Source organism: Candoia aspera, chromosome 1, assembly GCF_035149785.1.
Source record: "Candoia aspera isolate rCanAsp1 chromosome 1, rCanAsp1.hap2, whole genome shotgun sequence".
Classification (NCBI taxonomy): Eukaryota; Metazoa; Chordata; class Lepidosauria; order Squamata; family Boidae; genus Candoia; species Candoia aspera.
Window position 1 is genome coordinate 339299992 of NC_086153.1, and position 24920 is coordinate 339324911.

Sequence of the window (24920 nt, forward strand, 5' to 3'; positions counted from 1 at the left end):
ATCTGCTCCCACAAAAAAAGTATAAAAAAAAACCAACCACCACCACCCTTCCATGCGAAAAACCGGATTTCCAGTTGCCAAAACTCCAGGGGTGTCAGAGACACCTTTGCCCACTGCGATTTAGAGCAGTGTTTCTCAAACTTGGCCTCTTTAAGATGGGTGGACTTCAACTCCCAGAATTCCCCATGCTGGCTGGGGAATTCTGGGAGTTGAAGTCCACCCATCTTAAAGTGGCCAAGTTTGAGAAACACTGATTTAGAGACTAATTTGTGGCTTCATTAAAGTATAGGAAGCAATCTGGACTAAAGGAAGCTGTTGCCCTACCCTCGTTTCCTGAGCCCACCAAATTGAGGTGGGGGATATTTACGCCGATAAAGCTTCCCCTTTTGAATGTATCCATGTACCTGAATACAAGGCCAGAAAGTGACAAGTCCTCCTAGCTTCTCATAACAGGCAGCACCCCCAGCTGACCGTGGTTGATCCCCCGAAAGCTGAGACAGATTGCTCCTCATTCATCCTTGGATGAGAGGCCACCAGGAGATTCCCAATACTGTAGGCTACATTGGGACAAAACATCCCAGAGAAAGCAGCAGGAAACCTCTTCCATATTGCTCTCCAGAAAACTCCAGGGTTGAATCCATGGAGTCCCAGGAATTAAACTTAATTCGCGGGAATCTGCCTTTTTAGCTGTGGCTTGACGGCGGAGAGATTACTTCGGATTGTAGCGGCCTCTTAGAACAGTGACCATAGTCATATGGCAGCAGTGGAATCTGCTGCCTGATATCCCTTGACTTCCAGGATTTTGGAGAGCTTAACCTAGTTAAAATGTGTGCCAGGCCCCTACTTACGTTCTGCAAAAATTTTTGCCCCAAGGTCATCTGCGTCCAACAGGCTGAATTCTGCGGTTTGCTCTAAGATACGACTTTGATCCGGCCCAGCCTCGGGGTTAAAAAGGTCATTCCCATTCCTTTCTTCCTGGGAATTAGCAACTCCCAAAATCATCCAGATTCAAGGGAGAAAAAAAATTCTAATCTGCTATTGTGAAGGAGTAGCTGCAATATATAAAGTAATTTAAATCCAAGGAAGCTGATGGCTTGTCTAGAAGCCTTTTCAGGGGCTAATCTTTAGGGAGGGAGCTTGCTATTGGGAGAAGACTTAATCAGGCATTCTTTCTGGGAAGAATGAGAGTTCAGAGACAGAAAACTGGCTTGGCGTGGAGAAAATGCCGGCTAGAATTCCTCGCATCTCCAAGTAAAGCTAGGAAACGCCTTTCTGAATTTTAGTTATTTATCGATCCAATTTGTTCAAGCGGTTTGAAACAACCGTTAAGATGCCCACCATAAAATGTACCTGTATAATGTACCCGTAAATATATCAACAATAAAATGAGGGGGAGTCTTCACCAGCTATTATAAGGGGGTGGAAGTCAGATCAAAGGGACCAATGATCTGGTTTGGGATACCTGTGAAGAACACTGATTGTGCCCTCTTTGGCACCCCAGAAGCCTCGTCCTTTGTGAGCATTGCAATTTTGAAGTTGGGTTTGGCAGACCAGGCAGTTTTCCAGATTAACCTAGAATAGCTTTTTTTTTTCCTTCACAAAAAATCAAACCAGTTCTTAGACAAATCCATGGCTCTTTCCGTCACCGGAAGGAGATAACTGATTGGCTTCACAACAGGTGTTCTTTTATTGTGATCTGCGAACTTACACACACACACACACACATTTGCCAGCTTCTCCCACTGTATCACCGCTCATAGTTCTGCATCGCAGCTCTTGATATTTGTTTATTTTATTTTATTTTTCAGATTTTGCCACCGCCCATCTCCCCCCAGAATAGGACCCTGGGCGGTTTACAATAAAACTAACAAGTTAAAAACAAACGATAGCAATAAATAGTGCATAAAATATAAATATGCATGAATGTAACATATAAATAAAATATAAATATAAATAGATATGCCGCTGGACACCCCATTTTGAATAGGGTTCAAAATGGGGTGTCCAGCGGAGTCCCAGCGGCATCTTTCTGTCCAGGTCTGCACAAAAAAAACCCAGTCGCGCTTTCACCGGCCGTTTTATTTACAGATCCCCCCTATTAAAGTCGAGCCCTTCTTGTCTCTCCCCACTTCCCCCCCTTCCTTCCTCCTTCCTTCCCTCTCCAGTGCCAAGTGCTCCACCTCGTAAGGTGGAAGTCGAGGTGCTCAACTCAACTGCCATCCAAGTCTTCTGGCGCTCCCCGGTCCAGAACCGCCAGCATGGGCAGATACGTGGCTACCAAGTCCATTATGTCCGCATGGAGAACGGAGAAGCCAGTGGGTTGCCCCAGATCAAGGATGTGATGTTGGCTGACGCCCAGGTGAGGGTCCCCTCCTCCTCGATGAGAGCCCGCTCCTCTCTTTCCAGCACAGCTGGACCCCACATTTGTCCTTGCAATTGACAGCTTATTAACCACGGACTTCCTTCTATTCTATTCTATTCTATTCTGTTCTATTCTATTTTATATTTTGTTTTATTTTATTTATTTTATCTATTTATTTCATTTTATATTTCATTTCATTTTATTTTATATTTTATTTTATTTGTTTTATTTTATTTATTTTATCTATTTATTTCATTTTATATTTTATTTTATTTTATTTTATATTTTATAATTTATAATTTATTTCATATTTTATTTTATTTTATTATTTTTATTCTATTTTATTTTATTTTGGTGCCTGAGTCAGTTTTAACCGCTGGCAGCTACGTGGACCAGTCACTGCAGTTTTCTCGGCAAAGTTTTTAAGAAGGGGCTTGCCATTGCCTCCTCCTTCCCTGGGGTTAAAAGAGAGAGAGAGATTGCCCAGAGTCACCCTGCTGACCTTGTGTCAAAGGCAGGACTAGAACTCACGTCCTCCTGGTTTCTAGCCTGGTGCCGCCAACTGAGATTTTTTCTCATTTTAGGGATGTATAAACATTCCAAATTGCCTGATTTTCCCCCTCCCCCTCCCCAGCCAGGATGGCACTAACGCATTAGTCATCCGTCCCCTTGAAACAGAAAGCTTCTAGATTTTGCACGATGCGTGTTTTGGCTTTTATCTTTTTTACCGCTTACCAAAGCACAGGCATGCATTTGGGCATCATTTGGGCCTTCCACCCAAAGCAAATTCTGCATAATAAAATCTTTTTAATCACTGCCCAGGTGCATATAAATCCCTGCTTGTGTTATTGAAAGAAACAAAAACTGAGAACTGATGATAACCGAGATTTGGGGGGTGGGGGTGGCAAGTTATGGTCCTCAGAGCTAAAAGTGAATATTAAAGAGAAGGTATTATCTTCCACGCACTCAGAATTCTTGTCTATCCAGTCCTAATGCCCTGGTGCAGACTGATGAGTGTTTTATTTTATTTTATTATTTTATTTATTTATATGGAGAGTTTATTAATTCTCACTGACAGCAGTTTAAGATAGGAACCTTTTCCAGTTCTACCTGGAGGTGCCAAGCACTGATCTTTACACACCAAGCAAGGGTTTAGGTGAGTCTCTCTCATACAGATAAAGATCCTAGTCCCCATGATTCTGATGAAAAGCCTCATTGCCTTAAATTGAATGAGCGGCTGATCCAAGGCAGCGCTTTCTCCAGGTTTCAGAAAGCAGTCAGAGTAGCCCAGCTACGCAGCATGGTTGGAGAAGGGATTTCAGATGAGATTTAGGAAATATTTGCTGGTTTACCCTTATGTTGGGGAAGGGGAGCAATTAATGCATTGCCCCAGCATTCAGCTGCCTCGAGCTGAGCTTCAGATTGAATCCAGCAATTGAATCTAGGACGTTTTGCCTGCAAGTAGTTTTGCCTCTGAGCTAAAGTCTCTTTGCAAAGGAGTTTCAGAAGTTATCCTTCACTCATGTCAGATTTATTTTTGTATTTCCCTGCAGCTCAATGCTTCTCAGCCAGGGCAACTCCCAGATGTGTGGACTTCAACTCCCAGAATTCTCAGCCATGGCCTGGCTGGCAGGAGAATTCTGGGAATTGAAGTCCATGTAGCTGGAGGTCGCCCGGTTGTTCTCTCTGCCCTGGGTAGCAGCTGGTTCATCAAGAGCACCGGGGGAGAGCTTGGGGTGGCACATTTTTCCCCTTCAAAAGCATGTCTTTCTCCCTGCAAACTCTTCTTGCCCGTTAATTCTGAAATTGCTGTCCCTGCAGCCCAGCTCAGACCCCCTGTATGACTCCATTAACCAGGGTGATGCATTTTACTAACCTCACAGGCCTCCCCTGCACCCCATTTGACCCAGCAGCCTGCGGTGGGCTTTTAAGCACTGGCCTTTCTTCCCAGGCCACTCCCCTGTGCTCCCCCACCTCACTTTAATTTCTCTTTCCCCTTTTCATTTTCACCTGCCTACCTTCTTTTGTTCAGTGGGAGACTGATGATACTGCAGAATATGTAAGTAAAAAGCTTCCATTGTGATGATCTTTTCTCGGCTCCCTCCCCTTTTATTAGTGCTGGCATGGTGCTGAGTACCTAAATTCCCTCCCCCCTACCCCCCACATTAATTCTTGTGTGGCTTTGTGTGCTTCAGACTCTCTGAATGTTCAGTTAGTTTCCTTGCATGGAATCTGGGGAAATGGGGCACAGTAGTTAAACCAGCTTAAGAGGCGTGGGTTAAACCAACATGTTTGCAGTTGTGCAGAGCCAGTTAAACGAGCTTAAGAGGCGTGGGTTAAGCCAACATGTTTGCAGTTGTGCAGACCCTGTTAAACCAGCTTAAGAGGTGAGAGTTAAGCCAACATAGGGGTGCAGTTGTGCAGACCCTGTTAAACCAGCTTAAGAGGGGTGGGTTAAACCAACATGTTCGCAGTTGTGCAGGTCCTGTTAAACTAATTTAAGAGGTGGAGGTTAAGCCAACATAAGGTGCAGTTGTGCAGACCCTGTTAAACCAGCTTAAGAGGTGAGGGTTAAACCAACATGTTTGCAGTTGTGCAGAGCCAGTTAAACCAGCTTAAGAGGTGAGAGTTAAGCCAACATAAGGGTGCAGTTGTGCAAACCCTGTTAAACCAGCTTAAGAGGTGAGAGTTAAACCAACAAGTGTGCAGTTGTACAAACCCAGCTAAACCAGGTTAAGACACAAGGGTTAAACCAAGGTAAGTGTGCAACTGTGCAAACCTGGCTGCTGTGAGTTGGAGGAGTTGTAAAATAACTCCTCCAACCGCCCAGGGTCCCCCAGTGTGGGGAGATGGGCGGGGACAAATTTAATAAATAAATAAAATAAATAAATAAGTCAATAAAATGCCATTTTCTGGCATATTATTCTCAAGCAGCTGATTTTTGTGCTGTGGAAAGCTAGAAGCAAAAAGCTTGCTATTTTCTGTTCCCTGCCCCCTTAAAAGGGGTTTTTAATTTGCTTGAGGTCATTATTTTCTTGGGGGCCCCGCCCCTTTGGGGAACCCAGTGAAAGTCTTGCTGGCAAAAGCATTTCCTCTTGTTTCCTGGAGGAGCAGAGCCCTCCCTGTTCAAAGCTTTAACATCTGGTTTCTTCACTGCAAGTGGTGTGTTTGGTGTGTAACATGTATGGTATTCCCCCCACCCACCCCCATTTCCATGCGATGTGATGTCTCAAGGACGCTTTGCCCTGTGCCCTGCATGCTGGACCCCTGCTATTTCCCTCTGGAAGTTACAGATCCTCTTTTGTCAAAGGAAGGAAGAAAAGGCTTTTTTCCTGTTAACCCTTTGTTTTAATTCCTCAGGAAATGGTCATCTCTGGGCTGCAGCCAGAGACCACCTACTCAGTCACAGTCGCTGCCTACACCATGAAGGGGGACGGGGCCCGGAGCAAGCCGAAGCAGGTCGTGACCAAGGGAGCAGGTGAGCACCCCTTGCTAACCCACCCTACAGGGCTGTTGTGTAAAGATTACAGCGCCGGACTCTTGAAAGCCTTTGAAAGTTAGGGTTTGGCAGCTGGTGAGGGAGGCCAAATGCAGTCCCCCAGATGTTTCTCCTGGCCTCCACAGATAGCTCTTGATGCTCAAGAATATTTATTCTTTTTCTTCTCTCTTCGTTCTGTAAGATTAATGTTAGATTAAATTAAATTTTAATTAATTACTTTAATTAATGTAACATTACATTGCCCCAAATGGGTAGACTTCTCTGATTTTAGCTGTAACATGTAATATGTACAACAGTGACTGTGGTTTGTCTTAATTACTGAAAACCTCTACTGCTGTTCACATCCCTGGATAGCACAGGATGGAGCAGTCAGTATCCCTGCTAACCTTGGTTATTCTGGGGAGCCCATGGTACGCTCTGAACTTGGTGGTTTGCTTGCAGACGTTTCATTGCCCCGCTAGGTAGCATCATCAGTGCGAGGGAGGGTGGGGTTGGCACCCTGTTTGTATATAGTAGCTTCCCCTTCCAGTGTTAGTGTGGGGGGCTTCTCCTTGGTACTTCTTTGATCAGGCATTGTTTTCTGTGTGATTGTTTATCTGCTTGATCGTTTGTCCCTTTGGTAGTTCCTCGATCGCGGTATTGTTTTCTGCTTGATTGTTTGTCTCCTCGGTAGTTCCTTGGCTGGGGCATTGTCTTCTGCTTGTTCATTTGTCTGCTTGATTGTCTGTCCCTTTGGTAGTTCCTTGGCTGGGGCATTGTCTTCTGCTTGTCCATTTGTCTGCTTGATTGTCTGTCCCTTTGGTAGTTCCTTGGCTGGGGCATTGTCTTCTGCTTGTTCATTTGTCTGCTTGATTGTTTGTCTCTTTGGTAGTTCCTTGGCTAGGCCATTGTCTTCTGCTTGTTCATTTGTCTACTTGATTGTCTGTCCCTTTGGTAGTTCCTTGGCTGGGGCATTGTCTTCTGCTTGTTCATTTGTCTGCTTGATTGTCTGTCCCTTTGGTAGTTCCTTGACTAGGCCATTGTCTTCTGCTTGTTCGTTTGTCTGCTTGATTGTCTGTCCCTTTGGTAGTTCCTTGACTAGTTCGTTGTCTTCTGCTTGTTCGTTTGTCTGCTTGATTACCTGTCCCTTTGGTAGTTCCTTGGCTGGGGTGTTGTTTTCTGCCTGATTGTTTGTCTGGTGTTAATCCCTGCTTATCTGGGCGTTGGCTGCTGGAGAGGATGTGTTGGTTGTTCTGCTCACACGAGCTAACATTGGGAGGGAGATGATACGCTGCCAGGCTGACTAAAAGATTGCCTCTGCAAAAAGCTTCATCTGCTCTTTACCAGAGAGTATTTAGATGTTAGGCCACCGGTTTGCCTGCCGGCATGCACAAGCAGCGCTGCTGGCCAGCTGTTTGAAAGCGCTCATTTGCCAAAACGCTGCTGTCTGCGCTGAAAGACCATTTGCCAGTCAAGATAAGGTCTAACGGCGATGGGGGCAAAATAGGATTATCCTGCCAAAATTTGGTAGCAAAACGGGTGGCACAATTTTTAGCTTTTGTTCTGCAAAATTCCAAGGGTATTCACTGACCTTTGTAAGGTTAATCACATTCAGGTCCCTCTTTAGAAGTACCCACCCCCATAGGGTCATCTGCAGGGGGGGGTGTCAGTGGTAAAACGGTGGGCACAACTAGATGATTGGAGCCCCACCACCTTTTAAGATGCATTGCACACTTTGCCTGCATGTAAATACGGGTGTGTCACCTGGTCACACTCACCTTTTTGACATCAGCCTGCATGGATCCCTTTGCACTCATTTGCATCCCTGCAAAGTGGAGGGAATATTCCCACTGAAACATTCAGAAAAACCCTTGCTATGCCTAACATTTATGAACAGTTGCCTGGCTGCCTTTATAAATATTAAGCCATTTCTGGTGAATGTTGGGGAGGGGGGGTTAGTCTTTTTGAAAAATTTTCTTTCATGATCATTGGGTACATTGATAGATGCATAACAGGAGTGCAGCCTTTTCAGCAGATGAGTGATTAGCTAAATGCTCAATTTCTTTCTGCTTCAAAATGATCATTTTTAATTATATTTCCCAAGTTTGAGGAGATAATGTTTTTCCCCGAAATGTTTCAAATGGGTCACTGATCACTTGATTTCCTCTCCACCGCTAAAACAAAAGCACATTTGAAGAAGATTATTTATTTATTTGTTTGCTGTTTTCCCTGTCGGCATCCAGTATAATTTATTAGATAAAAGCAATCCTGGCTGGATTTTAAGTTTGTAGGATGTTCTGCCTAACCTACCTTGCCAAGCTGTTGTGGAAATAAAGGGAAAGTCACCGTGGGCTTCCAAGTTAATGCACTTTTGAGGAAAGGCTAAAACTCAATAATAAAGCATTTTCCTTAGGAGCTAAAAATCCTAAATCCAGTTCCCAACATCCCGGCTGAATAGAATGGCCTTTCCCTGCTAAAATGCCCTATAGAGAACTCCTTCTAAATTGAATAATTTGAGCTAGACAGACAATGTGACAGCAATTTGTATATCATTTACTGAGAAAGCCCCATGTCACAATCAGAGAATCAAGGCATTAGAAGGAGCCATCAGAGAAAGGAGGGGAAGAACATCCTAACAGGAGGATGAATCAGACAGTAGAATCCATGATGCAGAGCACTGGTGGGTTTCCCTTTCTGGATGCATTCAGGAAGAGGCTAAAACAGTGATCTGACTCAGTTGTTTTAATCTGGAACCTGCCACTGAGCAGGGGTTGGACTGGATGGCCTCAAGGGCCTTTTCAAATCCAGCATACTATGATTGGAAGAGTTCCTTTCTATCTGAGAATTTGCCTTGCTGCTCTGGTCAGAATCACCTATTTATTTTTATTTATTTATTTATATTTCAAGTTTAGTCACCGCCCATCTCACTCCAAGAGAGACTCTGGGCGGTTTAGAATAAAATAAATTTTAAATAAATAAATTTGATGCCTGGCCTAAAGTAGCAAATTGTCAGAGTTGGTTTAAAACAGCATGGTGTTCTCCCTTGCAGTACCTTTTTCCCGGATCCTCCTAACCCCAAAACTTTCTTAGTAATATTTAATGTAACTATTTCATATCTTCTTAGCCCTTCTTAACTCCCTTACCTCTGTGTTGTTTTATCTTGATTTATTCCTGCATTAATGCTGGGCCAGCAGAGGTTCTGTTCTAGGACATCCCTATTAATTAAGAGTATTAATAGGGATGTCCTAGAACAGAAGTATCACTGGCCCAGCATTAATGCAGGAATAAATCAAGATAAAGCAATAGAGAGGTAACGGAAACCTGCTTTAATTCCAAAGTCCTTCTCAACTGTGCTTGTATTTTTTCACACCAATCCCCTCCTGGTCTTCTTGCCTTTCATTCTGATGCATATGGTTTGGATTATTGCAATGCGCTACCCTTGAAGACCATCCGGAAGTTATAACTGGTTCAGAATGCAGTGGCGCACGCCATGTTGGGTGCCCCTAGGTTCGCCCATATTACATCCCTGCTGCGTGAGCTGCACTGGCTCCCAGTTTCTTTCCAGGTGCAATTCAAGGCTCTGGTTATCTCCTTTAAAGCCCTACATGGCACGGGACCTGGCTACCTGTGGTGCCACCTGTTTCCGAGGGTATCTGCCTATCCCACCAGAGCGGATAGGGTGGGCACGCTCCAGGTCCCTTCCCTTAAACCTTGCCTTCTTATGAGTCCTCGGAAGCATGCCTTTTCCAGTGTAGCCCCTGCCCTATGGAACACCCTTCCATTTGAGATCCGACAGGCCCCCCCCATATAACCTTCTAGGGAGCACTTAAGACCTGGCTTTCCCCCCAAGCATTGGGATAGGGTGAGGTTAAAAGTACAAGCAAATATGTGGGTTGCATCAGGGAACTGTATTTGTGCCAGGTTTTTCTGTTTTGGGGTGATTGGTTTTACCACTTTAGACTTTTATTATGTGTGTGTTGTTTCATTCTTGGTTGTAAGTCACCCAGAGTTTGGCTTAAAGCGGGCGACTATACAAGTGTTTTAAATAAATAAATACAGTGCTGATCCTTAGATTGGAAGATGCACGGGACCCCAGTGTGATACTGATCTCTATTGGCACTCTGTAAATTTTATCCAGAACTGGCGTTTTTATAAGCATGAAATACTGAATCAAATACTATTTGGGTGAGTTTTGTGATGAATGGTGCAACCAGGGGGGATTTCAGCTGCCATCATGACTGGAAGAGCGCTGATAAAAGCACCATGGGATATTGCATTTTCTGAAAACAGTAGGTGTCTGCACTAGGGAACAGAGTAGAATCGGGTCCATCCAGACCTCTGGGGGAAGGGATCCATAAAACGGGGACTGCCACTGAGAAAGCCAGTCACCAGCCCCACTCCCCATGAACCTCACCTGGAGAGGGACCTGGGACAGACTCTCTCTAGGACGGTAGTTCTTAAGCTGGTTGTAATGGTATGCGGGAGTGACTGTGGGAGGCAGGGAGAAGAGTTGCCGCCAAGGGAACGGCCGGATAAAAGCCCGCAGCAGGAATGTGGGTGGGGCAAGAGGCTCAGAAGGGACCCTCCCTAGTATCTCAGGCTGTAAAGGGGACTGGGGGGCGGGGGGGGAGAGAGAAATACTTTCAGACTTGCAAGATTGCTATCAGCCTTGCAAGGGAGACCAGACAGGAAAAGCAGGCAGATGAGCTAATTCTACTTTATTGTAAGGCTACATTAACAGAATCTTACGTCTGAAAGTACTTCTTTCCCCCGTCTCCTTTACAGCCCGAGAAACTAGGGAGGGTCCCTTCTGAGCCACTTGCCCCACCCACATTCCTGCTGCGGGCTAAGTTGCCTTTTATCTAACCGTTCCCATGGCTGCGTCTCTTCTCCTTGTCTCCCACAGTCACTCCCGCATACCATTACACTGGTTGACCAAATTGCCCCTTTTCCTGGCCTTGAATAACCTCCTTACTCCCACAACAACAACAACAAAAACAACTCTGTTGTTTTACACAAAGGTCTCAGCAGCAGCAGTCCCAAACTGGATCCTTGACTCACAACAAGCAATTACAAATGACTCCATTACCCACCCCCCGGATGTGCCCAGATTACCGCCCTAGGGGGAATTACCCCCAGTTTAAGACCCAGTGCTCTAGCTCAGTGTTTCTCAACTTTAGCAACTTTAAGATGTATGGCTTTCAACTCCACGCATCTTTGAATTGAGTTGAAGACCACACATCCTGGCTAGGGGATTCTGGGAGTTGAAGTCCATGCATCCTGGCTAGGGAATTCTGGGAGTTGAAGTCCACCCATCTTAAAGTTGCCAAGGTTGAGAAACTGTAGATGACCAGGACAGGAAAGACCTCACTGCAAGACGATGTCTTCCAGTGCTATGCCATAAAGAAATAGGAAGAATAATGGAGGAGAAAAACGATTGGGAACAATGAGAGACATGTATTTCCTCTCTCCTGATGTCAAAGGAGGCCATCTTTGGCCTGTAGAATAAGAAAAAGTCTCTGATGAAGAGCAAGCACAGATTCCCTGGAAGGGTCCTTCCCTGTGGACCACCATCTTCCACAGATGCTGAAGCTCTGGAATTTCCTCTCTCAGAGTGGGAATGGTGTGGAAGGACCACCTGCCTGAGCAGGTGAGAACCACCTGTACACCTGCTTCCCCTCCCTTCTAGGCCCTCCCCCGTCGTCGAGACAACCCAGCTGCCAACCAAACAGCAGCGGCCAATCAAGCTGCAGCATTGGGCAGGAGGCAAGATGGAGGGAGGACAAGATGGCTGCCGGGGAACTCTGCCACCACAGGCCTCATGAGGAGGAAGCTAAATAAACAGAGCCAAACTTCAGGAGTGGAATAAAGAGGCAGATTAAGAGATAGACTGGCCTGATGAGGAGAGGCCATGGAAAGGAGGCAGCAGCAGCGAAAACTGGGGGGAGAGAGGCATTTTTTCCCCTTCCCTCAGACTAGCGTGAGGGAAAAGTTCTTCTAGCCATTTCCCTCAGAGGGAACAAAGGTTAGAAAGAAGAGGAGAAGAATCGAGAACCCCAGCCAGGAACAAACAAGCTGAAAAGACGAAGAAAAAGCCAAGACTTGGATGGAAGAGAAATAGAAAACAGAAACTTAAAAAAGATTAAAAGACAGATTGAACTAAAAGGCAGATTGAGCTCTGTAGGAAAAGACGTAGAGCTCCAGAGAGACAGACCATCGAGATATACAGGGATTAAGATGACAGAAATCGGCCATAAACCAATATGTTAGAGATACAGCATAGCAAGATACGAGAATATAGTGAAAATAGACTTTGAAGAAAATATAAAGAGCTTATAGAAAATAGTTAAAATTGATTATGTGTCGTCAAGTTGTTGTCAACTCTTAGTGACCATGTGGATAGATTTTCTCCAGGATGATCCATCCCCAACCTGGTCACCCAAGGGTGCACCCATTGCTTCTATAACTGAATCCATCCATCTTGATGCTGGTCATCCTCTTCTTCTCTTTCCTTCCACCTTTCCCAGCATCAGAGCCTTTGCCAGAGAATTAGGTCTTCATGTTGATCAACTGATTATGCGCCATCAAGTCGTTGTCGACTATGTGTGACCGCATAGATTTTCTCCAGGAGGACCTGTCCTCAACTGGTCCTTCAGGTCTCCCAAGGGTGCCCCCATCGCCCCTGTAACTGAGTCCACCCCCCTTGCTGCTGGTCCTCCTTGTCTTCTCTTTCCTGCCACTTTCCCCAGTATTAGAGCCTTTCTCAGACAGCTAGATCTTCGCATAATATGTCCAAAGTACAGTAGGTTAATTTGAGCTTGAGTTAAAATAGAAAATCTTTTTATTATTAAGATTCACTTCTAGTCTTCAACTTCCTTTCTTTTATTTGTGAACAATAAAAGTCTTCCCCCAGCCACTGGGGGAGATTTCAAAAACTCAATCAATTGTTCAGATTTCCAGTGCTTTGTGTCTATTGAGTCTGGGTCAATCTGGTTATTGGTGGTTCAAAAAAAGTCCGTGCAACAGACGGGCAAAAACAAAACAAAACAAAAATCACCTGGGATATCCTCCCCAATGATTTGGCATGGTGATAACTAAGGATTTTAAGAAAGGATTGGTAGTTCATTACCTGGGTTCTGCAAGCTAAGTAAAACCAACATATTACATGTTTGAGAATAACTGCAGGAGAAGCTGCAAGTTCTCTAATTGAGAACAGAACCCTGAGCACTGAAGTGGTTCATTTTGGGGCTGCGTGTCCCAAGAATCCAGCGATAGTTTGTTAAATAAACCATTCTAAATAAACCATGTCTTAGCCTTAGGTATGAACCAATTCATGGTGCTGATCTAGATGGACCTCAGCCTAATTCTGCATGGATGCTCTTAACGTTTTTCAGAAAAAGGTTGTGCAACGATTCCTTCTCAATTTATTCCCATTCTCTCCTGGCTTCAATTTTGCAAATTCATATCCGGCTAATTCTGCGCAGGCTTACCCCCAAATTAGTCACATTGATTTTTGTTCCGGCAAGTGGGTTTAGGATGACAGTAATATTTTTTTTTCTTAGTAATGGTAAAAGTATTTCCTCTTGGTCTGGCCTCTGAACGTCTCATAGTTTCATGGCGTTGTTGGTAGCAAAATGAAACCGCACAAAGCTTATGTTTTGAATGCACTATTGCCATGTCACAAAACACAAAACCACTACTTGGACGCTGCAATTTAGGGAAACCAAAATTGTCACCCCAGCTGTGGCTTTGGGTCCTATATGGTACCACTCATCTAAGCGGGTCACTCAGCCTTGAAATGAGGAGACTGTTAAGTACGAAAACAGTTAAGCTCATTTGTTTTAATTAAATAAAAATTCAAAAGTTGAAATGCAAAAGGGAAGGAAGGAAGGAAAGGCAGGCAGGCAAAAAAATCAGGAGGAGTCTGGGAGCACCTTTTCCGACTCACAAATTTTATTCAAAGGCAGAAGCTTTCTGCATTTATTTGAGCAAAATCTGTGTGTTGGGAAAGCTGCTCCCAGACTCCTCCTGATCTTTGGCCACCATTGACTAACAGAACTCTCCTAAAATATAGCACTGTATATCCTTGCAGCAGACCAAAATGTAGTTTGTAATATATGGCAATACAGTCTGTGAGAAAAGATTTCCAACCATTGCAGGCTGCTTCCCATCACAAACATGTTTTGTCTTGTTTTCTAGTCCCGGGAAAACCGATCCTGTCCGTGTATCCCACCCAAGAAAACTCTCTCCTGGTCAAATGGGAGCCCCCTCTGGAAGCCGAAAGCCAAGTGCTGGGTTACCGCCTCCAGTTTGGCCGCAAGGACGTCGACCCGCTGGCCACTCTGGAATTTGCGACCCAGGAGGACAAATACACCACCACCCACGTCCACAAAGGTGCCACGTACGTCTTCAAGCTGGCCGTGAAAAGCCGGGCCGGCTTCGGGGAGGAAGCGTCGCAGGAGATCACCATCCCGGAAGACGTGCCGAAGGGTTACCCCCAGATTCTCGAGGCGAGCAACATCACCTCCAGATCGGTCCAGGTCAAGTGGCTGCCCCCTGTCTTAGCCGAGAGGAACGGCGTCATCGTCAAGTACACCGTGGCATACCGAGAGGCTGCCTCTTCTGGAAACCCGCAGGAGAAAGAGCTGCCTCCCTCTCCAGAAAACTCATACACCCTGAACGGTCTCAAGCCCAACACCGCTTATGATGTTAAAATCCGAGCACATACCAGTAAAGGTCCCGGGCCGTACAGCCCAAGTGTTCAATATCGGACGGTCCTTCTGGATCAAGGTAGGACTTGCTGGTTTCTCCCCCAAGGGTCTCTCTCTGAATCCTGGGAGGCAGAGAAGCCAAAACCTAGACCAAAACATCTGTAGCCCTAAACTCCTCGCCGGCTTGAAGATGGCGTGTGAGTACCGTTAAAAAGCAAGCCGGCTTTAAAATAAGACTAATAATAATAATAATAACAAGGCGGGTGGTTTCCCTTTGCCTTCGGCAGGTAAGTCTTTTTCCTTTTTCTGCTAAAGTCAAGTCCAGGCAGCCCTTCTTGATTGACAGCTGGGCGGAGCAGTTGCCAACACAGGTGGGCGGAGTCTTTTCTTCAGCTTTTGCCCCCTCCCTCTCTTTTATCTCTTTATCTTTCTTTCTTTTTTCTTTGTTGCAAGCTGGACAAGGAGAAAATACGCCTATACAAACCAATTTAAAAACCACAACAACAACCCACATGATTCTATGCAGAGCTTCTGTCCTCAGCAGCCAAACAGGAGTTTTGTGGTTGATTTTCATTGTGCTGGGATGCTGGAAGGGCGCCTTTTGGGATGTCTTTTGTAGCAGAACACGGTATTGCAGGCTTGGATAGGGGTTTTCAAGGTGCATAAATGGCCAGAGGTAACCTTTGGGGACTGAACGTAGTGTATAGAAAAGGCTAGTGTTTAGAAAAGACATCAAAAAGTTGATGAAACCCAGACTCTGCCGTTTTCACTCTGAGCCTCATGCTCTGCCCTTTGCTCATTGTTTTTCTTCCCCACAGTTTTTCCCAAAAACTTCAGAGTGAAAATGGTCACCAAGACATCAGTTCTTCTAGGCTGGGAGTTTCCTGAGAATTACAACTCTCCTATTTCATACAAGGTATATGTTTACCATCAGTGTCCACCAGAGGCAAGAGGGGGCAAGGGACGTGACATCCTCGAGCGCCAACCAAATTGCCTCCTTTATACAAAAGATGCAAGATCACCATTTGTGTCATTTGTGCTGGGATGTCATGACACGCAACCTCCTTTTATCATCGTCGTGGCTTCACCTGTGACATTCCCTAACTTATTTTTTTTAAATTCTCATTTAACCAACTGAGAGATTGTCCCAACCCCAGTGGCTCTGGGTGCCTTCCAAAACTAGGAGAATAAAATTAAAACCTCAAGGTCAAACGTCAAAAATATAAAACTCTGAAGGGCCTGGGGAAAAAGCTGTGAGCCCTGTCCTAATCTCTAAGAAGGAGAGGACAAACCACAACTCCAGGGATGAATTATTCCATGAGATAGGCTGGATCCCTGAAAAAAAAGGAATATGTGATTATTGAGGTTCAAGGTATTTGTAGATGGACCTGCAAAAGTCTCCCCATTGAAGATTTGAGATTGCAGGTAATCCTCTCGGTTATTAGGGGCTAAGCCATGTGAGGTAAACTTTGCACACCAAAATCATCTTGATTTGCACTTGGACAAAACTGGTAACTACCAAAGCTGCTTTAACACAAGCCACTTAAAGGGCCACTTAACCTTGTATGTTGCTGCCTTCTGAACCAGTTGCAATTTCTAGAATGTCTTCAAAAGCTACCACACAAAGGGCACTTTATAGTAATCTAGCCTTGATGCATTACTGACATGGTTGCAGTGTGTATTTATGCTAGATACTAGAAGTAACCACTAAGAGCAAACTACCCCAAAAATCAGTGTGATGTAGTGGACAAAGTATTGGACTTGAATCGGTAGGACCCAGGTTTAGGCTTTCCTTTGACCACAGATTTCACTAAATAACTCTGAGCCTGGGTCCCCCTGATTCAAGTCCAGTACTTTGATCTCCTCACCACATGGTCACACCTGCTCTGCCCAACCTACCTCAGAGGGCCGTTATTGGGGGTATTAGAAGACACTAACATGTATGCTGCCTTAAGCTTTTAGAGGAGAAACAGAATATAAAAGTAATATTATTACTATAGTCATTGTTTTGAAAGGTATTTCAAAGGTTATTCAATCAAAAGGTTATTCAATCAAAAAATCATGCAGAAAATATATTTGCACTCCTTTTGCTCAAACACCTGTAACAAGAGAAAGACTACCATCTTCCAAAGCAATCTGTATCATTTTCGAACAGCTTATCACCTCAGAAATTACTACTTTCCTCTTGCTTAATTGAAATCCATTCAGCTAAATTATGGAATTTGCTTCCACATAACATTGTGATGACCAAAGAGTTGGACAGCTGGAAACAATCCAGAGAGGCTAATGCTCTCGATGGCTACCAGGCATGATAGGCATAAATGATTTCTAGGATTTCCCAAATGTGTCAGTGAATGCCAGCTGCTGTGGAACATTAATGGAAAGTTGCCAGTGTGTCCATGTCCTGTTTGTGTGGTTCCCAGATGCACCTGGTTGGTTACTATGGGGAACAAGATGAAGGGTAATGTTGGTCTGATATAGCAGAATTCTGGCTTTCTTACATGGGCCCAATTATCCTTTTTCCATGCCTTCTTCCTCCACTTCTCACCTTGTTAGATCCGGCATGAGAACACCGGCCAAGAGATTGAGGTGGGTGGGAGTGCCACCAAGAAGCTCATCACCAATCTGAAGCCACAAACATCTCACCGATTCTCCCTCCTGGGCCAGAGAAGCGACAAAGGAGATCTCCAGCAGAAAGTGGTGGTCTCCACCGCAGCCAATATACTCAGTAGAAAACCAGAGGTGTCTTACCGGCATGAAATAGATGGCAACGTGGTGGTGAATCTGCCAGATGTCAGAAGTTCAGACTCCCCAGTTCAGTATGTATATGCTGGGGGCCCAATGTTCAGTCTGGCCATACAGTTTATATTTCTCTCTTTCAGCATTTGTGTTTGGCCTTTCCATATGAAGCTGCTTGAGATTTGGGAAGCTATCAAAGCATATTAGTGATGAACCATCCAGTTACAGAGCAGAGAAACAATCATTTGAAACAGCTAGACACAAACATTTCAATGTCTGCACCTAAACATCTTTGCAACTTGGGCAGTTTTGATGCCCAAGCAACCTAAAACACGTTCTGTACTGAAATAGAATGCCAGAGGAAACCCATCTAGGATTAACTAGATAACCTGTGGAAACTATGTAAGCCAGGTCCCACAATCATTTGAGCTTGGAGACAATTATTTTTCTCCATTGCTAAGACAGCCTAATACATGTTTCCTGTTTTGTGTCTCACCTCAGTTAATCACATTTCCCACCTAGATTAGCTCTTCTCCTTCGTTGTCTCTCTCTTTTAATCTAGTCCCCAGCCTGTTTTTCTTTCTTTCTTTGATTATTAGAGCATATTACATTGTGGTGGTACCCCTGAAGAAGTCTAAAAGTGGCCAATTCCAGAATCCCTACAGTAGTCCAGAAGAAATGGATTTAGAAGAGGTAAGTGGGGGTTTGCCATTAAAGTGTTATGAGATTCATCTTAATGTTGTTTTTTTGAATTTATAATGTCCTTAGCAGATTGTGGGAATGCTGTAGATGTTATATATCTTCATTGGGGCAAAGCATTTGACAATGAACCCCACAGAGAGCCTTCTGATTAGCAAGATGTGGGAAGTGCCAGGTTGCACTGAGTTTGCAATTTAGTTCTAAAGAGAGGGGCAAAGAAGCATTTATTTCTTTATATTTTATTTTTTTTATTATTTATTTATTTTCTATCCTGCCTTTATTATTTTTATAAATAACTCAAGGCGGGGAACATTCCTAACACTGCTTCCTCCTCCTCTTTTCCCCACAACAGCAACCCTGTGTGGTGGGTTGGGCTGAGAGAGAGGGGCTGGCCCAGGGTCACCCAGCTGGCTCTCGTGCCTCAGGTGGGACCAGAACTCACGGCCCCCTGGTTTCTAGCCAAAATTAATTATTTCTATATTAATACTTAATAAAATTAACATTTCTATATTAATACTTCCCTTGTTCACTTTAGCTCACTTAGATGTCCTTCTTCTCCTTTCCCAGCTAATTCAGCAGATCTCAAGACTGCAGCGGCGCAGCCTCCGCCACTCCCGCCAGCTGGATCCCCACAAGGCGTACATTGCAGCCCGTTTCCACAGCCTGCCCCCTTTCTTCATCCTTGGGGACATGAAGCGCCATGACAGCTTCGAGAACAAAGCCCTGGAGCCTGGGCAGAAATACGTCATTTTCGTTTTGGCCGTTCTGCAGGCCAATGAAGCCGTGAGTCCCCTCTGCATCTGCAAATTTGTCTGGATCACAGTGCACGGTGCTTGTATTACGAGTCAGGCCTTGGGTTCCAGAGATGTGCTTCTCCAACTTGGAATGCAAAACAGATATTTGGTTCATGTTTGGAATGGGCTTTTCTGATCTCTTTGGTTGTTGCAGGAATTCAGATCTTGGATAGCTTAGGCTGTGGGCAGCAAGGGTGATTTTTAAGGCTGGTGGGCCAGAGCCCAAGAAATCTATCTGTCTGTCTGTCTGTCTATCTAATTCTTGCCCGGTATGGTATTGTGAATCTATTCTGGGACTGCATCTCCCAGAATGGCCTTCTCAGGATGTCAGCTTGCAATTCTGGTGGCTGGGATCCTAGTGAGCTCTGTGCTCTGTTAACAAGCTTATTGTGCAAACTGTAGTTACTTGGGATGAAATATATGGAAGGTCTCTGGTGCTCCTCTAGAGATCTAATCCAAGTTCTAATACACCGTATGCCAAAAACCTTGGAGAAACGAATGGATTCATTCTGAAAGGACTTCCCCAGTGGGCCCAGGCAAAGTCTTAGGGGCAGGGCTTTTCATACTGGAGAGGGGGGGAGTCAACACACACACCCTGCAGATGCCCGTGCTTCTCACACAGTGGGACCAAAACACAGAGCAGCATTCAGAAGCATCCTTTCCATGATGACCACCCTTCCAGGAAGTAGAAGGAGAACCCTGGCAGTGGAGGCTTATCTGAAGATAGATTCACAGGAAGGCGGCCAGGCTGGGGTGGGATCTGGAATCCAAGTCTTCGGAGGGTTCCAAGAGATTCATGCTTTTAGCTTCAGGGATTGTGGGAAGGCACAATGTCACTGCTGCTGTTGTGATTCTGAAGTCTGCAAAGTGTCAGCCCCCACAGCTAGACCATACTAGGAAATCAGCTCCTCAGGAAGCTAGAATTGCCTTTATTGAGACAGGCTACAATAACAGAAACTTGCAAGCCCGATTGTGCTATGCCTTCCACCCCTTCTTATACCCCAGTGAATCAGAGAGGGGTCTGCCTGAGCTGCTTCCAAATATTATCTCATTTCTCAGTACTTAAAAGATCTGTCAGCTCCTTTTGCCTACGTAATGGTTCTTGCATGTATCCATCAAGGTCATTGTCCTTAGTCTCCATAGTAACCCAGAACACGAAAAACACTTGCACAGGGCTGGAAAACCACATTGTAGAAATTACAGAGGAACAGTCTTCAGCAGGATCTTAGGAGAAGTTCCTTGGGCTAGGAGCTGTATGTCATATGGGCTGAACTAGCTCTCTTAATTGGTGATCTCTTGGGATGCAAGATTCTTTACTGAGGAAGGGTGGACTGAATTATTTCCAGAATACCTTTGAAATTTAGGATTCATTAATTTAGGAAAATAACTAAAAAAATTAATTAATTTAATTTTAAAAAAATTAAATTAATTTAAATTTAAATTTAAAAATTTGATTTAATTTAAAAATTAATTTAGGATTCATTAATTTAGGAAATTTTGGATTAATCATTTCCAGAATACCTTTGAAATTTAGGATTCTGTAATAATTCTTAGTTACATGGGACCCATTTAGGGCCTGAACAGGTTAGCATTGGTGCTCTTTTAACAGAGATCAGAAACAAACTGGCTTCATGTTGTGATGATCTCTCTCCTGTGTTTTTATAGCTTTTCTCTGAATGTTTATTTACTGTGCTGTGAATTTGTTGTTTATTCGTTTAGTCGCTTCCGACTCTTCATGATTTCATGGACCAGCCCACGCCAGAGCTTCCTGTCGGTCGTCAACACCCTCAGCTCCCCCAGGGACGAGTCCGTCACCTCTATAATGTCATCCGTCCACCTTGCCCTTGGTCGGCCCCTCTTCCTTTTGCCTTCCACTCTCCCTAGCCATCAGCATCTTTTCCAGGGTGTCCTGTCTTCTCATTATGTGGCCAAAGTACTTCAGTTTTGCCTTTAATATCATTCCCTCAAGTGAGCAGTCTGGCCTTATTTCCTGGAGGATGGACTGGTTTGATCTTCTGGCAGTCCAAGGCACTCTCAGAATTTTCCTCCAACACCACAGTTCAAAAGCATCGATCTTCCTTCTCTCAGCCGTCCTCATGGTCCAGCTCTCGCTGCCATATGTTACTACAGGGAACACCATTGCTTTAACTATGCGGACCTTTGTTGTCAGTGTGATGTCTCTGCTCTTAGCTATTTTATCGAGATTTGTCATTGCTCTTCTCCCAAGGATTAAGCATCTTCCGATTTCCTGACTGCAGTCAGCATCTGCAGTAATCTTCGCACCTAGAAATACAAGGTCTTTCACTGCTTCTACATTTTCTCCCTCTATTTGCCAGTTATCAATCAAGCTGGTTGCCATAATCTTGGTTTTTTTGAGGTTTAGCTGCAAGCCAGCTTTTGCACTTTCTTCTTTCACCTTCATCCTAAGGCTCCTCAGTTCCTCTTCGCTTTCAGCCATCAAAGTGGTATCATCTGCATATCTGAGATTGTTAACGTTTCCTTCAGCGATTTTAACTCCAGCCTTGGATTCCTCAAGCCCAGCATGTCGCATGATGTGTTCTGCGTACAAGTCGAATAGGTAGGGTGAGAGTATACAGCCCTGCCGTACTCCTTTCCCAATCTTAAACCAGTCCGTTGTTCCGTGGTCTGTTCTTACTGTTGCTACTTGGTCATTATACAGATTCCTCAGGAGGCAGACAAGATGACTTGGTATCCCCATACCACTAAGAACTTGCCACAATTTGTTATGGTCCACACAGTCAAAGGCTTTAGAATAGTCAATAAAACAGAAATAGATGTTTTTCTGAAACTCCCTGGCTTTTTCCATTATCCAGCGGATATTGGCAATTTGGTCCCTAGTTCCTCTGCCTTTTCTAAACCCAGCTTGTACATCTGGCAATTCTCGCTCCATGAGTTGCTGAAGTCTACCTTGCAGGATCTTGAGCATTACCTTACTGGCGTGTGGAATGAGTGCCACTGTTCGATAGTCTGAACATTCTTTAGTGTTTCCCTTTTTTGGTATGGGGATATAAGTTGATTTTTTCCAGTCTGATGGCCATTCTTGTGTTTTCCAAATTTGCTGGCATATAGCATGCATTACCTTGACAGCATCATCTTGCAAGATTTTGAACAGTTCAGCTGGGATGCCGTCGTCTCCTGCTGCCTTGTTATTAGCAATGCTTCTCAAGGCCCATTCAACCTCACTCTTCAGGATGTCTGGCTCTAGCTCACTGACCACACCGTCAAAGCTATCCCCGATATTGCTATCCTTCCTATACAGGTCTTCTGTATATTCTTGCCACCTTTTCTTGATCTCTTCTTCTTCTGTTAGGTCCTTGCCATCTTTGTTTTTGATCATACCCATTTTGGGCCTGGAATTTACCTCCGATGTTTCTAATTTTCTGGAAGAAGTCTCTTGTCCTTCCTATTCTATTGTCTTCTTCCACTTCCACGCATTGTTTGTTTAAAAATAATTCCTTATCTCTTCTGGCTAACCTCTGGAATTTTGCATTTAATTGGGCATATCTCCCCCTATCGCTGTTGCCTTTTGCTTTCCTTCTTTCTTGGGCTACTTCTAGTGTCTCAGCAGACAGCCACTTTGCCTTCTTGGTTTTCTCTTTCTTTGGGATGTATTTTGTTGCCGCCTCCTGAACAATGTTGCGAACTTCTGTCCAGAGTTCTTCCGGGACCCTATCTACTAAGTCTAGTCCCTTAAATCGATTCTTCACCTCCACTGCATATTCCTTAGGAATATTAGTGAGCTCATATCTAGCTGATCTGTGGGTCTTCCCTAATCTCTTTAGTCCAATCCTCAATTGTGCAAGAAGAAGTTCGTGATCGGAACTACAGTCAGCTCCAGGTCTTGTTTTTACCGACTGTACAGATGTCCGCCACCTTTGGCTGCAAAGGATGTAGTCGATCTGATTTCGGTGTTGTCCATCTGGTGAAGTCCATGTATAAAGCCGTCTCTTAGGTTGTTGGAAGAGAGTGTTTGTTATGCAGAGTGAGTTGTCTTGGCAAAATCCTATCAGCCTATGTCCTCCTTCGTTTTGTTCTCCCAGGCCATGCTTACCTGTAATTCCAGGTGTCATTTGACTGCCCACCTTAGCATTCCAGTCTCCCGTGATGAAAATAACATCTCTTTTAGGCGTGTTGTCCAGTAGGTGCTGCAGATCCTCATAGAACTGCTCTACTTCAGCTTCTTCAGCATTTGTGGTTGGGGCGTATATTTGGATCACTGTGATGTTAGATGGCTTGCCCTGAATGCGAACTGAGATCATTCTGTCATTTTTTGGATTGTATCCAAGCACTGCTTTAGCCACTTTACTATTAATTATGAAGGCTACTCCATTTCTTCTGTGGTCCTCTTGTCCACAGTAGTAGATCTGGTGGTCATTTGATGTGAAGTGGCCCATTCCAGTCCATTCCAGTTCACTGACGCCCAAAATGTCTATCTTTAATCTTGACATCTCACCAATAACCACATCCAATTTGCCCTGGCTCATAGATCTTACATTCCAGGTTCCAATGGTGTGTTGATCCTTAGAACATCAGATTCGCCGTTCACCACCAGCACCGTCGGCCGCTAGCCGTCCTTTCGGCTTTGAGCTAGCTGCGTCATCACGTCTGGGGCTAGTTGAGCTCATCCTCTGTTCCTCCCCAGTAGCATTTTGACCATCTTCCGACCTGGGGGTCTCATCTTCCGATGGTATACCGACATATCTCTGGTTGTACTGATCCATTTAGTTTTCACGGCAAGAATACTGGGGTGGGTTGCCATTACCTTCCCCAGGGATCGCATTTAGTCTGACCTCTCTGTCATGACCTTCCCGTCTTGGGTGGCCCTTCACGGTTTAGTTCATGGCATCATTGAGGTGCTCAAGCTCCAGCACCACGACAAGGTAACGATCCTTTGCTGAAGGTGCTGTGAATAAAACAGCCAAAATATTTTGAGGGGCAGTGGAAAGGGACAAGATGGTATGATTTCTTACAATGATTTCTTACAAAGCATCCAAAGCTGACATCCATAAAGCCCAATGTAGAAAAGTAATAAGCACTATAAAGTAAAATAATAAAAAATAATGTGTATCAAAAATATCCCTTCTCCACAGCAGCAATAACAGAATGAGAGCATAAAAAGGTATTGTATTAAATTTGAATGCAGCCATCATAAGTGCTGAGTTCATATTACCCATTCAGGCAGGTCAGTTAAAGATGTAGAAGCTGTAATTACTCAGCAGGCTGTTTATTTAATATTAACCTTGGGGTTTTCTTTTGTTTTTGTTTTTTGATTTGGCCAAGCACTTTGCACAGATCCAGCTGTTTGGTCAAGTTATATGCAAACTGAGAAATGGGTCACTTTAGTAACCAATGAGGATGTGCAAAACTCACCAGGGTGGACTGGCCCAGAAAAGGCTTGCTGTATCAGGAACTTTATGCCCAGGACACCTTGAAAAGTTCCTGTTTCAGAGGATTTCCTTTGGGAAACCCTCGAACTGTCCCTGGGGGAGGAATGGAGAATTCATTCTGGAGCATTTTGGAACCTTTCATTCCCCAATCAGTGAATTTTGCACATCCTTTGTGGCTAATTTAAATCGATTGTTCTATGCCCCAACCACAATGCCAGATTACAATTTTTGACATGAGTTTTCACTCATGTTTCATCTGAGTCTGAACTGTCTGTTTCACATCTTTGCTTTCTACCCCTTATCTACTTTTCCCCAGTGAGAAGACCAAGGGAATTACTGCTATGGGTGTGTTCCTTTACCCACTTGTTCTGCTTGATTTCTGTTCCAGGTGTATGCTGCCAGTCCCTTCTCCGATCCGATCCAGATGGACAGCTCTGATCCCCAGCCCAAGATTGAAGGAGAGGAGGGGCTGATCTGGGTGATTGGACCGGTTTTAGCTGTAGTCTTTATTATCTGCATTGTTATTGCAATCCTTCTGTACAAGAAGTAAGTGGGGGTGTCCATCTCTCTGCTTTGTGAGGATCCTCCCCCCTGGGCTGGGCTATTCCTTTTTCTTCTTGAAACAATAGTTTTTGCTCAGAGTCAGAATTTTTCCTTGAATGTCTATGTCTCCTGGGGCAAAATAATCTATCCCTAACCCTAAACTCAGACTTTTCTAATATGGTGCTC

The 24920-nt window shown here is 44.5% G+C and overlaps 1 protein-coding gene across 1 annotated transcript in view; it reads left to right on the forward strand.

Moving 5' to 3' along the window:
* PTPRS (protein tyrosine phosphatase receptor type S) overlaps window positions 1-24920 on the forward strand; it is a 176250-nt gene that overhangs the window by 107382 nt on the left and 43948 nt on the right. The window contains exons 12-19 of the mRNA XM_063290915.1: window positions 2166-2359; window positions 5723-5840; window positions 14040-14630; window positions 15370-15467; window positions 17108-17370; window positions 17890-17983; window positions 18557-18772; window positions 24580-24737. Of these exons, the coding sequence (XP_063146985.1) occupies window positions 2166-2359; window positions 5723-5840; window positions 14040-14630; window positions 15370-15467; window positions 17108-17370; window positions 17890-17983; window positions 18557-18772; window positions 24580-24737 (1732 nt within the window). The remainder of the gene's footprint in view (window positions 1-2165; window positions 2360-5722; window positions 5841-14039; window positions 14631-15369; window positions 15468-17107; window positions 17371-17889; window positions 17984-18556; window positions 18773-24579; window positions 24738-24920) is intronic.